The 13906-nt window shown below is 44.2% G+C and overlaps 1 protein-coding gene across 5 annotated transcripts; it reads right to left on the bottom strand.

The window, feature by feature from the left end:
* Window positions 1–4183: 4183 nt before the first annotated feature.
* Window positions 4184–9843, bottom strand: IL6 (interleukin 6). Of its 5 annotated transcripts, none has more exons than XM_058527039.1 (6): window positions 9589–9843; window positions 8559–8617; window positions 8203–8393; window positions 7020–7133; window positions 6146–6292; window positions 4184–4823 (listed from the first exon to the last, which is right to left on the bottom strand). In XM_058527039.1, the coding sequence occupies exons 2-6, from the start codon at window positions 8575–8577 to the stop codon at window positions 4650–4652; spliced, it is 645 nt and encodes a 214-aa protein (XP_058383022.1). In that variant the 5' UTR covers window positions 8578–8617; window positions 9589–9843; the 3' UTR covers window positions 4184–4649. The 5 variants fall into 5 exon arrangements, with proteins under 5 accessions (XP_058383022.1, XP_058383042.1, XP_058383032.1 ...); XM_058527059.1 differs by having other exon boundaries at window positions 8559–8587; window positions 9589–9635; XM_058527049.1 differs by having other exon boundaries at window positions 8559–8625; window positions 9589–9620.
* Window positions 9844–13906: the final 4063 nt, after the last annotated feature.

Raw genomic sequence — 13906 nt, 5'->3', positions numbered from 1 at the left:
CAAGTTGCTTAGACTCTCTGCTCCTTTGGTTTATATATGTGCCTCTGAAATAATATGTACATTGAGCTGTGCTTGGCACACAGTAAGTGATCAATAACAGTTAGTTATATTATTGTTATTAGTTCATTCTTATAGCATGTGAGTTGGTTTCTCTCTTCCTTCCCATTTTAATTCACCAGAAACTTGGAATTTTTATTGGGAGTGGAGTATGGACTGCTGCCTCCCTATCACTTTCTCTCCTGCAGACATTTGGGTCATTTTCATAGTGTAATCTAAATGTTCTCAAGCCCCTACCCTTTGGAGATAATCCTTTCCTTTAGCATCCAAATACAATATTCAGTGTCTCTATTCCAACCCAACTACAGGAAATTCAAGCATTTCCCCAATCTTCCTGAGTATTCTTGATTTTCTTGGAGAGGTGTGACACGTCCTGATTGTTGCCTGTCACTTTTTGCTTTGAACTCTTACCTTTGATTTCTCTTTGATCACTTCTCTGAATCTTCCTGTGTTTTCAACCTTCCATTGCCCATTTTGCCCCAAAGGTGGACATGAGGTTCCCACCATCCTTCAGAGCTAGGCTGGCACAAGGCTGCAATATATTTGCTTTATGTTGGTGAACAAAGTTCATGGAAATTTTATGAGTAAGAGAGAACATAAATTAAAATTTGCCACTAGACATCACAGTGTCTGGAGTTCCTAAGTCACCTCTGCCACAGATGTTCCTTATCTTCTCTCTTTTTTGCCTCTCACTTTGCTGGCACTGTCTGCCCTTTGCTGGAAGCTGCCACAGAAAACTGAATCTCTTCTAGATACTGCCTCTGGATCCCAACCTCCTTACCCCATGCCATCAGAAGAAACTAAAAAATCTTCAACATTAAAAAAGCAAGCAAACAGAAAAAATCCCAAGTCAAAAACTCTTTCCAAGAAAGTTGCTCTTTATCTTTCTGTTTTGTTAATAATTTTATTTAATCCATCCTCTGTGCTCTTTCATAACTTGGACCTGATGGCTTCAGCTTCATTTCTACTACTTCCCTCTTTGTGCTTCAGCTATTTAGGATTCTTTCGGTTCCTCCAAAATATTCTTTCCTGCCTCTGAGCCTTTGTACATGCTGTGCTCACTGCTTCGAACACCTCCCCTGCTTCTCCAACTGGCTGAATCCTATACATTCTTTTGATATAAGCTTAAGTGTCATTTCTTCTGGTAAGCCTTTCCTGAGCCCTCTGCTGTAGATTAGACTCTCCTGCTGTGCACTAGCGTAGTAGCAGTATGAGTTTCCTAGGGCTGCTATAATATATTGACATAAACCAGGTGGCTTAAAACAACAGAATTGTATTCTCTCGTTGTTCTGGAGGCTAGATACCTGAAATGAGAGTGTGAGCAGGGCCAGGCTCTTTCTGAAGGTTCTAGGGGAGGATCCTTCCTTGCCTCTTCCTACCTTCTGGAGGTTATCTTCAATCCTTGGTGTTACTTGCTTTGTAGATGCACCTCTCCAATATCTGCCTCTGTCTTCATATGGACTTCTCCCCTCTGTGTGTCTCTGTCTCTCTTCTCTTCTTATAAGGCCCACCCTAATGACCTCATCTTATCTTGATTATATCTGCAAAGATAGTATTTCCAAGTAAGTTCACATTCACAGGTACTGGGTGTTGGGACTTCAACATATCTTTTTAGGGGACACAATTCAACTCATAATAGTAGCACACATACTTAGCATACAGCATAGTAGTCCTTTCTTTAATTGTTTTCCCTAGACTGTAAGCTCCTTGACAGCAGTGACCTAGTCTGTCTGATTCACCATTATATCCCCAGGTCCCAGCAGAGAATTGGGCACATTGAAGATGTTCGGAGAATATTTGAATAAATGAATACCTTCAAATCCAAAATTCTCTGTGCTTACTCTTCCATCCAACTACTACTTCTTCTCTCTCTGAAAACCTCAGTGTCCTCTGAAATTCCTGAATCTTGGTCACTAATCACCAAATCCTACTGAACTGGCTCCTAGCTCTCTTTTGTTGATTGCTGCAATTGCCTTCTCTTCTCTAGCCATTACCACCATCCTAATTCAGGACATTGTCATCTCTCCCTGGACTACAATGAAGGTTTTCAATATTTTCTTTCAGCCCCTTTCCTAGCCATTCTTCACACTGCAACTTGAGTGATCATATTAAAATGTAAATCTGATATGTTATTCTACTACTTAAAATCTGTCAATGCCTTCTCACCACATGTGGAATAAATTCAAACATTTTTGACATGACTTCTGATGCTGTCAATGATCTGATCCCAACCTCCCTCTCCGCCCCCTCTCAACCACCCTCCTTCTTGTTCTTTATGCACTCGATATAATGTAGTTTTCATTGTCTCAACCAAAGTGTGCTCTTTGTTGATTCAGACCTTTGTACATGCTGTTCCCTCTGTCTGGAATGCTCTTCCTACCTATCTTGGCTTAGCTAACTCCTACATATCTTTCATATCTCAGCCAAAACCTCTCTCTCTTAAGGAAGCCTCCATGACTGCCCTTCTCAGGCTTAGCTAGCTCCCCCTTGTATCGGTGCCCCCAGTATAGTTTCTCAGTGCACCTCATCTCATCACACTTACATTCTTTGTTCAATGTTTGTCTTCCATACCATACTGTAAGCCACATGATGGCCAGAGCCATGTCTAGCTTATTCACCTCCACAACCCCAGTATTACCTGATATATATGGTGCTCATCATATTTTTGTTTGAAGAATGGATGTACTAGTTGACTGCTACTTCTCTTTGTAATTCGATTTGGCTAATCTTGGGAAGCCCGCTTGAGATGCGTGGTTTCTAGAAAATCAGAGGGTGAGGCTCTTTTCTTGCTTAGCTTCTCTCAGTTCTTGACCTCTGTGGACTTTCCCTTGCTCAGAACTCCTCCTCTGGAGAAAGAAGTCTGTGGTGGTTAGGGTGGGGAAAGCTTTATTAGAAGACAGAACTTTTATATTGCTGGGGTTGAAAAGGGGAAATCTTTACCAAATTCCCAACATAGTGTTGAAGTAGGATGGAGGGGCCACGTTCAGATACACAGATTGCCTCTCTCACCACCACTTTTGACAGGGGCGAGGGGAGAAATGCGGACAAAGAATATTGCTGGTGGGAAAGGAAATGGAGGTAGATATACGTGCACGGACTATTCATTGTCTTCTCTGGAAGTCCTTAGATTGTTTCTTTCTAATGCTTGCTGTTTTTCCTTAAGATGAAGATACACAGGTGCACAGCATTTGTAATTTCCCCACTCATTGACCAATAGTATATGTCCCCAAGAATTGAGTGTCTTATATTTGATCATCTTTGTATGCTTTCTTCATTCAACAAATGTTTATTGGGGCCTCCTATGTTCAGGTTCTGGGCCATGCGCCCAAGATGCAAAGATGAATATAATAGAGTCTGCCTTCTTGAGGAACCCACGTGCTGGCTGGAAAGAAAAATCCATCAATTTTAAGATGTGATACAATGTGGTAGGTGTTATGACAGACAGGTATGTGTAGTGTACGAGGAACCCAGAGGAGGGAGGCAGAACTTCTAGTTATCATTTGGAAGCTTGCACATTGCTATGTCTTATACAAGTGGTTGTATCATCTCAAAGGCTTTTAATTGCATCTTTAAATGTATTGCCTATATTAACATGCCTTGGGATTTTCTACATCATCTCTCAGTTCCCTGGGAGGTAACGAGACCTAAAGGTTAAGAGTAGGGTGCCTGGAGGCAGGTAGGCCTGGATTTCAAATCTGGGCCTGTGCCTTACCTTCAAGTTGGGTGACTTAGGGAAATCACTTTCCCACATCCACAAAAGAGTGTGCAAGTGAGGGATTAAATGATACGATGAATGTAACACATTTAACATGGTGTCTGGCTTGCAGTAGGTGTTCAATTAGTCATGTACCGCATAATGATGTTTTGGTCAATGACGGACCACAGATACGATGGTGGGCCCATAAGATTAGCACCATATAGCCTAGGTGCGTAATAGGCTATACCATCTAGGTTTTTGTAAGTACACTCTATGATGTTTGCACAATGATGAAATTGCCTAATGACATACTTACTTCTCAGATGTATCCCTGTTGTTAAGTGACACATGACTGTGTATCTTTCTCCAGGTGATTGTAGTTTTTTTTTGGAGGTGGTGGTGGTGGTGACGGAAATTTGTTTATATTAAGCTTCACAAGACACAGATGCTTAGTTGCTAATTTTTTTTTAAAAAGGCGTTTATTGGTATAAAAACAATTTAAACATTATATAAATATAATATAAATATTTCCCTTAAAAATATGTATAAGTTAGCAATTTACTTGAGGTAAGCCTACACATTCCAAGAAATGATGCGGCTCTGAAACAATGAGGACATTCAAGCTGCATAGTCTTTTTACGTTATTTTTTCAAAACTAATACATAAAATATTTCAGGTGGCACTTCATAAAAATATAAATATCTAATACTTATATAAATTAACTCAACATTATATATTTAAATATCAATAAATTAAAAATAATTAAAATAGTGTCCTAACGCTCATACTTTTAGTTCTTCATAGAGAACAACATAAGTCGTGTGCCCAGTGGACAGGTTTCTGACCAGACGAAGGAATACTCATGAACTACGACAATTCTTAGGTTGTCGTAGGTTTAAGGTTGCATTATGCGAACAGCTCTCAGGCTGAACTGCAGGAAATCCTCAAGGCTTCGAAGGATGAGGTGAATTGTCGTGTTCTTCAGCCACTCATTCTGCGACTGCAGCTTCTCCAGCAGGCTGGTGTTTTCAGTTGGGTCAGGAGAGGTTACTTCATCTGGATTCTTTATCTGAAGAGAAAAGAAAACAAAAAGAATTGTTTAAATATTGAAAAAATCCTTTGCAGTGGAGGGATGCTCTGGGCTGTGGGAAGATATTCAAATTTGGAGTGAAGGAGATTAACTGGGGCAACTTGCCCTGACTTGCCCAGACATGGGGAGGTGCTTCTCCTCCAAGCACACCCTGTATGGGAGGCCCTTTCAAAGCAACTGAATTCTAATCATCACCTTGCTGCTCTGTCTCCATTGAGCATGAACATCCTGAGGGCAGCCACAGTATCTTATTTGTCTTCTACTCTGTTATCCTAAACAGTGCTTGGCACATAGTTGGAATTCAATAGATGAATGAAGAACCTATAGTTAAAGGCTATTTTAATGGATTCTTCAGTGGCCTCTAACTCTGATATTTTTTGCTGTTTTCACTCTCACCCATCTGCCCAGCATGTATTGCGAGTCCGTTGACCTTCTGGTGTAAAGAGGACTGGGAAACACCTTTCTGTAGACACACTGACATGGGGATAAGTAACCGTGGAAGGCTTTGCACCTCCAGGTGTGGTCCCAGAGCACTGCAGCATGGGCATCACCTGGAGCTTGTTAGAGATGCAAATTTCAGGTCTCACTCCAGACCTGCTGAATCAGACTCTGCATTGTAATAAGATCCCCAGGGGATTCGTGTGCACATGAAAGTGGGAGAAGCCCTGCTTTAAGGCAAACAGCAGAAAAGGCAGAGGCAAGATTAGCACCCGTGTACTCGCCTCTCCAACCAGGGCCCTTCTGATTTGGCTTTGTTTGGCTCATCCACATGCTGTGCCTTCAAGCCTGCATTATTTGGCATTTGAGTGGCTAGTTGGTGGTGACCAAAACCCTTGACACCTGCTCTTCCAGCCTTTAGCCTTTGGCCATTTCTCAGCATTAACTCTTTTGGCAAAAAGTAGGGAAAAAGAGTTGAAACTACCATAATGACAAGAATGTCACTTGGCAATGATTAGAATATTAAAATAATTTTTGTGCTCTCTGTTCTTTGATATCGTGGATCACTGAGCAGGGTTGGATGTGCTTCCTTCTGCCTCTACGGATATCTTTTTCTTATTTCTTAAGCTATTAGAAGTTGATGTTAAAATCAACCTCATTTAACATAGTTTTAAATACAGTTATTGATGTCTTTTGGAGAAGAGAGCCAAAAAAAAGTTTTAATTATCAGGAAATATTTCTCAGATCCTTTCGTTTACACGTGGCCATCTCTTTTGAACCAGCTTTGCATTCCTGAGTTATCTAGGCTGCTTTCTTTGCGCCTCTCTACCCCATGCCAAGTAAGGAGATGAGAACACACTCACTTTTTGCTTCAGCATCTTGACCAGGGCATTGGTACTGATCTGTATAGTCTTGGCGTTTTCGTTTTCACTCTTAAACTGGTTCTGGAGGTACTTCAGGTATATCTGAAACTCTGACAGGCCGGTGGTGATTTTCTTCAGGCAGGTCTCCTAAGACGAAAGATAGTGGAAAAATTGGTTATTGGAAGATATAATTGATTATATTAAAATTGATTGTGTTAAAATTGCTATAATTTAATAACTTTTCCCTCTGCCCTTCCAAGGAACTTCAGGTACTTCTTAGGTATCATGTTTTGAGGCATTGGACAGTATCAGCTGCCCCATTTAAAATATCTGGACAACCAGAGACACCACTTAATCAATATTACCCAGAGCCTAACAGATGCTAGAATATGTCATTCTCTGATTCTCCCCTTAATGCTCTTCCCTGTACTTTTGCCCTTGTCAATGTTGGGCTGAAACCTCCTTTTACGGAGTGATCAGAAGCCAGTGTAGGTTATCTCACTGTCTGGAAGGAGAAGGGTAGAGAGAATGACCTCAGCAGGGAAGGCAGACCTGCACCCTGCCAAGGGCAACCAGAGAGAAGAAAGCTCCCTGGACCACCTCACCCAGGATGAACTGGCTAAACCTGCTGGGATTTCTCACATTTGACAGTTGTGAAAATCCCAACACAGAAGGGCCATGTCTGACCATACTGTTCAAAGATAAGTTGCCTTTAAAAAGCTTTAAGTTGACCTCCTCATGAAATTTACATGATGTTCCTTACATCTATCCCCTTCTTTGTTGCCTGCCTGGTCTATTTGTATACAGGTACTGCATGCAAGAGGGAGAACTTTTGCCTAAGGAATAGCTAAAAGTGAATGTGATGAGTTTGTACCTGATTGAACCCAGATTGGAAGCATCCATCTTTTTCTGCCATCTTTGGAAGGTTCAGGTTGTTTTCTGCTAGTATCTCCTTGCTGTTTTCACACTTGCTAAAATTGTTACACATCTGGAAAGGAACACCAGAACTGTTATTGTAGAAGTGCCCCTAAAACAAACACCACTAGAGGGCCGATTCATGTTCTACCACAGCCAGGAAATTCTCTAAGAAAAACGAAGTCACAACCCGTTAGCGTCCAGGCAAACAAGGTTGAGTGGAGACGGGTACACATGGGTTCAATTCCAGGGTCACCTGTGACTTCAGGCTTGTTACCTATTCTGAGTCTCAGTGCCCTATCTTTCCCAATTGGGGATAATGAAACACCTCCCTTGTAAGTTTATTGTGAGGATGTGACATAGTATTTATGTAAAGTGCTTGGCACATAGTTAGTAATTAATAAATGACAGCAATTTTGATGATAATTGGGTGAATATAATTGGAGCCATAGAAAGTTCCAGCTGGAAGGACCTGTGAAATCATCTAGTCCAATCCCGTAATTTTACAGATGGGGCCCAGAGGTGGTAGGGAATTTGCCTAAGATCACAAAGCTGGTTCAGCAGAACCAGAATTAGATATGGGGCTCCCAGTCTCCTCTTTCTGTGTTCTTTCCTTTCTACCAAACAGAGCCAAACTACCTTTCATTTAAAGCTTGGGAGCTGCTTTAACCTACCTGTGATTTTGCCACTTGGGTGGGCTATTAGGTATGCATCTTATATGCTGCAATGACTTTGGGGAGTCCCTAACCACCGAGCTTGCATAACCTAAAAGTACTGTGACTGTCCTGAGATGCTGAACATTCATTTTAGATGGTACTTTTTTAATCCTGCCAAAGTCCAAGGGACAAAAAGAAGACCGACCTTATTTTTTGGTTAGAGAAAAGGGAGCCCTGAGAAGCAATGACCCTCAGCTCACTAGGGGGCATGGATTCCAGCCCCATTCTGTATTTTCCAAGAGGGAAAGGGACTCCTTAAGACGAGTAGCAGCGGAGAAATACAGAAGACAGTCTGCCCCTTTGGCCTCAAATCTAAACTGCCCCAGAACCGAGCAAAGACCTCCCAATGCACAAGCCCCCATCCATATCCAGGGGCAAAGAGACAAATGCCCACATGTGTCCTTCATCACCCTCAGGCAAGCCTACCTCCTTTTTCAGGGCAGAGATTTTGTCGAGGATGTACTTAATGTGGTGTCCAGTTTTGTCTGCAGTGGTGAGTAGTGGTCTATTTGAGGTGGTATCATCTTTGGAATCTTCTCCCAGAGATAGTGGAGTGGGGAAAGCAGTAGCCACCACCAGGAGCAGCCCCAGGGAGAAGGCAACTGGACTGAAGGCGCCTGTGCCGAAGGGAAGGGAGAGCAGCCAGTGAGCCGATTGTACAGCTGGGGGAGCTGTGCTTCTGGCTGCTGGCTGCCAGCCAGCCCTCACAACAGACACACACCCCTCCCTCACCCAGGCACGGCTGCCAGGCAGTTCCAGGGCTAGGGATTTCCTTCACTTACTTGTGGAGAGGGAGTTCATAGCTGGGTTCCTGGAGGACAGATGGAGCTCTCTTTCGTTCCTGGTGGGCTCGAGGGCAGAATGAGCCTCAGACATCCCCAGTCTCATATTTATTGGGGGTTGAGACTCTAATATTGAGACTCATGGGAAAATCCCACATTTGATAAATCTTTGTTGGAGGGTGGGGGTGGGGCCAGAGCGGGTGGGGCTGATTGGAAACCTTATTAAGATTGTGCAATGTGACGTCCTTTAGCATCACAGGAATCACAACCGGGGGAAAAAGTGCCGCTTAGGTCATTACAAGCCTGGCCCTAAAAAGCAGGATCACTCTTCCTTTACTTTCTTTTCCTTCTTCTTTTTTTTTTTTTTTAGTGACTCAGCATTTTGGCATGTCTTGAGAAAGAAAGTAAAGCTGAAGTCATGCACAAAGTTGAACAAGGAGGGGAGAAGCTAAAGCCGCCTATGATTAAAAAAAATACTTTAATTACCAGATTAACAGGCTAGAATTCAGTATTCCAGTTTATTCGTACTTATAAAAATTCTAAGATGTTTTGACCTGAGTTTCCTCAGACCACACTACAGCCCATCTGCCCAGGGTTACAAATAAGGTGATACCAGAGTCATCTGGAGTACTGTTCTTTCCTGGCTCTCGCTGTGACCAGCTGTTGCAGAACTGCCTGATTACCCCCAAATCGCGTGCAGTTAGGAGTCTCCAGGTGCAGCGTGTAGTGCATACATAAATAACTCCTTTTTGCCGCCACGTGGCATCTGCCGGTTTCCTCCTCACCTGCTCCAGCCCACTTGGGCCAGGACAGCTACGCCCCTGCTCTCTCCCTAGTGGCCCCTTGGGGGTCCTCTCGGTGAAGACTTTGATCTCTGTGCCAAGGGAGTTGTCTTGGGCTGCTGGGGCTGTCCCCACCACTGGCAATGGGACGATCCCCGAGGAGCCTGGGCAGGTGCTGGGTCTGCCGGAGCCCTCAAGTTACTGCAGCCCATTTGGTTCAGGGCAGAAGTGGGGAGAACACTACTCACCTATTTGATGGGATGTCAAAGGAGGACCTTGTTGCATTTTCTGGAGTTTGTGGTCATAGCTGCCTCCTGCTGTATGACTTGATTTGAATCCAGAGGCGGCTGGGAAGAAATCTACCAACTCAGACACGGCTCTAGGCTCTAAATCACGCTTCCCCTCCAATGCCCCTGCCTTCCTTATTGGGTGGAACTTGTGCAGGCTCCCTCTGCCCTTACAATGACGTCTCTTGCAGGAGGGTCCTTGGTCTCATGCAAATGGACTCTAGACCAGGCTGCCCTACCAGGCTCTCAGACACCCAGACAGCTCTGAAGATTGGCTCCAGGCTGAAACTAGGACCCTTGCAAGGCACCAAAAAAATTATTTACAAAACACAGTGTTAACATCACAATCGGCTTCTTTGCTTTGCAAAGAGGATCTCTTCAGAATTGCTAAAACAAGGACCTCTGCTAGGGTATTTAAACTATAAATCGATTTACTCAAGTTTTGTTTTGCGAACAACACTGTAGGACCCACCTCTTGGGGAAAGTGAGGTAATCCATTCTTTCACTGACTTTCTAAACAGAAGCAGGTCCTGTGGAGGTAGCGGGTTTTTAGTTTGAAAATGAAAATGGGAGAGGATGGCTAAATGGTTTCGCTTCTAGTGCTCTTGGGTCTTGAGCAACTCAGACACCCCCAGCCGAGTCCTCTCTCCTGCGCTGAAGGAAGCCACGTCTCCCGCCTCCCCTGAGAGCATGTGATAGGCCTCTGTAATGTGGGACTGCTTTCTCTCACATATCTATTTTTTAGAAAATATGACTCAGTAAATTTCAAATATGTAGTGACTCAACAACAACATACAGAATTTTCTTTTCAGTTGAAAGTTTTTTTAAAAAGGAAGTATGTGTACATGATAAAATGTTCAAACAGGATATTGGGGCATACAGAGAAAAGTGTCTCCTTTCTTTCCAGCTTCCCTCCCCAGAGGTAGTGCCTGACCCACAGTATTTTCAACTAAATCCTTTGTTACTCTAATCTGGGAGAGGTTTTCTTGGCTACCCAGGTACTCACCTCTGTATTTTCATTATTGATTTATATTTGTGGACACACACACACACTATAATTTCCCATTGTCTGGATGCCACCTCGGCAATTCTCTGTGGGAGGGAACATGGTAAAGCACAGGCTTTTGAGTCACACAGCTTAGGTTTAAAGCCCAGCTCTGTCTGCCACTTGCTAGCTCTTTGACCCTTGCTAAGTTACCCCAAGGATCCGTGCCCTTTTTTGCTCATCTATAAAACTGGGATAATCAAGTTCTTCCCGTATGGCTGTTGTGCAGGTTGAATGGGATGAAGTGTGAAAAATCCCTGGTGCATAGCAATCCCGCAGTAAACGCTTGCTCTTTGCAACATTCCTTGGCTCGAGACTTCTCCTTTGGAAAACTCCTCCAGCTCATTTCCATCAGTCCACGTCGTGTCTTGTCTATGAGGGGATAAGAATGAGCCAGACCACTGTGCCAGTCATCAGCTGTCTCCCAGTCATTTTTCCTCTGAAGAAATGAGATTCTATGTTTTGTTGAAAATACCTTATGGCACAAAGTGGAAAATGAAGAAAAAATAAGTGATTTCCCCGTTTTTTTGAGAGATTTCCCCTTTTTTTTAAGATGCTCAAACCAGGTCCCTCAATTTAGGTAATGAGCCCAGCTTGTGTTTTGCTCATAGACCATTTTCAAGGTCTGCTAAATGTTTTTGTGTCAGAAATCCGCAGCCTTCTCTGTCCATGGTCATCATCATTATTCAAACTCCTGAAAGTGGCCCTCAAGGGTGAGGGGGCCTGACCTAACCCCAGGTCTTGTGCTTCTGGCAGCCAGGAAAGGGAAAGTTGTGTGGGGATGGGAATGCATGTGTGTGCAGAGGTTGGAGGACACTGTCTGCCACCTTGCATACTGCTGGCATCTAGGGTCTTTATTGGTATCAATGCCTTGGGCTGGGATTTGCTTGTGGGAGAAGTGGACTCTCTTTTGCTCCAGAGCATTAATGCAACATCCATAATTCCACCATGATAGCTTCCTTGCTTTAGATCTCAATGGATTTTCCATTTGAGGAGCTCATCTTTCATATTTTAATATGTACAAATGACCAGAAAGGGCCATGCTGTCAGCATTTATTAACTAATACCTTAATTGTTGAATTGCACCATTGCTGGTTTGAAATGACTGCCAGCTGAGACGAAGAGAGATAGGACATGGAAATATATGGGGAAGAAGAAGGGGAACTAAGGTAGCTTTGCTTCTTTTACCAACTTATCTAAGGCTGGCTGGTCCTGTCTGTGCCCCTCAGAATTACTGCCCATGACTGCTTTCCTATGTATTGGTGGAGTCTAATTCAGAGAGTCCATCACTGAATTTGAGGTGAAGAGGAGAAAGTAACTTCCATTTGGTCTTAAGCTCTCAGGAGGAGAGGAGTTCTCCACATCTCACAGGATAAGATGTGGTGGTGTGCTCTCCATCTTTATTCAGGGGGTTAGGGGTGGGTGGGTCTGGGATTTAGCGGGAGGGAGTATCCCAAGGAAAAAAGAGAAGTCAGTGGGTACTAGGGAACTTGCAGTTGCTGTCAGAATGTAGTTCCACTTGTCACTAAGTCATAGAACTTTGGAAACTGAAGCAGTGGGTGATTTAACAGCTCCTTGTGGAATTGAGTCCCACTGAACAGATACCAGGCCTGGAAGGCTCTGGGAAATGTCTCTGCTTTGGGAAAAGTGGTGGTATTACTTGGAGACAGAGTATTAGGGATATGTGGTGTATCTGCTTGGAAAGGGCCAGCTGGTCTTGGAGGGCAGTCAGGCTTGGAGACCAAAGCTCTGGGCTGTTCCCAGCCTGGCCCAGTCTCAGTCCTGGCCCTCACAACCTCAGCTCTGATGTCCTACTGTAGCTCCTGGAGACTTCCTGGTCTGGCCTCAGCTTTTCTGAGGGTGAAGGTGTGCTGGGGCTGGGCCTAGCTCTCCCTAGCCCAGGGAAGGGGCACATCTGCCTGCTGGATTTCCGATCCAAAACTGTGCAGGGAGGTCATCTGTTCTGTGCCCTCGTTGTTTTGCTGTGTGCTCAGTTACCTTCCCCTGCTGGAAAATCCCAGGCATCTTAGGAGGGAAGTGGCCTCTCCTGGGGCAACAATGTAGGGGGACCCCCCCACCCTCCACATCCCCTTTCCCCTGGTCTCCAGGCCTGGAAGAGAGTGCCCAGATCTCCAGATGTTAATAAGCCAGCTGCTCTGAAGCTGGTTTGCTGGTGAGAACTTGCTTTGCTGATCCTGAAGGAGCCCCATTGGACCTGTGCCCCAGGGCTGGGGAGGTCCCTCAGGCTCAGTTTCGGTGCTTTATTTCTTCTCCATCTGTGGGGTAGGCCGTCTTTGTTGGTGGCTACTGGTTCTGCTTTACAGTTAGGAAACTTCAACTTGTCAGCAAGGAGCACTGAGTTAATTTATTCTCACGAGTCATTTGAACCATCTTTGGTTTCTCCAAAGTCTCAGTTCTCTTGAGTTCAGTGTCACAGGCAGAAACTAAGCATGCAAAAGCATTGGCTGGTTCCTTCCACTCTTTTCCCTCAAAATTAGGGTACTAAGAACCCATTTGAAAGCATCACATGTAATGGCAAGACCAGGGGATTCTGCTAGCCTGGTTATGACATATTTCACCTCTCTTCCCTGCCCGTTTGGTTACTTATTTGCTAAAAAGATAGTGTCTTTGTCCTTCTGAACTAAGCCTCGTGTATATTCTCCTTAGCAAGCTGAATCCATGGAGGTAGGAAAAGTATCTCTAATCTTTATGGTGGAATAATTTGTGCTTTGGACATGTTGAATGCTCTGTAATTCTGGGACATTGGGATTTATTTTTCCAGAAGAAGGGTCCACCTGGATTGATTTAAAATGTTACAGAAGAATTCAGATCCAGGTAAGCAGGTCAAAGAATCATAGATGATTTCTTCAAGCTATTGAGTTCTGTTATATATACCTATGTATCGGTGTGGGTGTGTGCAGCACAAAGCAGAATCCTTGACCTACAGGCCTACCATAGCCACTGCTCCAGGGGGTGCTGCCCTCACTGTGTAAGGGTGGTCTTAGAGGCCTGGCTGTCCAGGAAGCTGGGCTGCTGGTCTGCCATGACTTTGGTCTGCCAGGCCTGTAGATCATCCTGTGCTGCAGGGTCTCCACAATGGTCTGTGTCTGAGCAGCAGTATTGTGTCCCCCAAGGGCTCTGTGGTATGACTGCCCTAAATCTCCCATACTGGAGGCCATGTTTCTTAAGTGCTACTTTCCTGTGGGTGAGTGGTGGTGATAGGAGAGAAGGCGC

This window comes from Diceros bicornis, chromosome 3, assembly GCF_020826845.1.
Source record: "Diceros bicornis minor isolate mBicDic1 chromosome 3, mDicBic1.mat.cur, whole genome shotgun sequence".
Taxonomy (NCBI): domain Eukaryota; kingdom Metazoa; phylum Chordata; class Mammalia; order Perissodactyla; family Rhinocerotidae; genus Diceros; species Diceros bicornis.
This window is presented reverse-complemented; position numbering and strand designations above follow the sequence as displayed.

Excerpts from the sequence above, each read along its gene's own strand:
- IL6 (XM_058527019.1), bottom strand. The coding sequence starts at position 8,664 with ATGAGACTGGGGATGTCTGAGGCTCATTCTGCCCTCGAGCCCACCAGG. Across the intron at positions 8,394-8,558 it reads TATGAACTCCCTCTCCACAA|GCGCCTTCAGTCCAGTTGCC; the intron begins GTAAGTGAAGGA and ends CCTTCGGCACAG. Across the intron at positions 4,824-6,145 it reads TCAAGATGCTGAAGCAAAAA|ATAAAGAATCCAGATGAAGT; the intron begins GTGAGTGTGTTC and ends TTTTCTCTTCAG.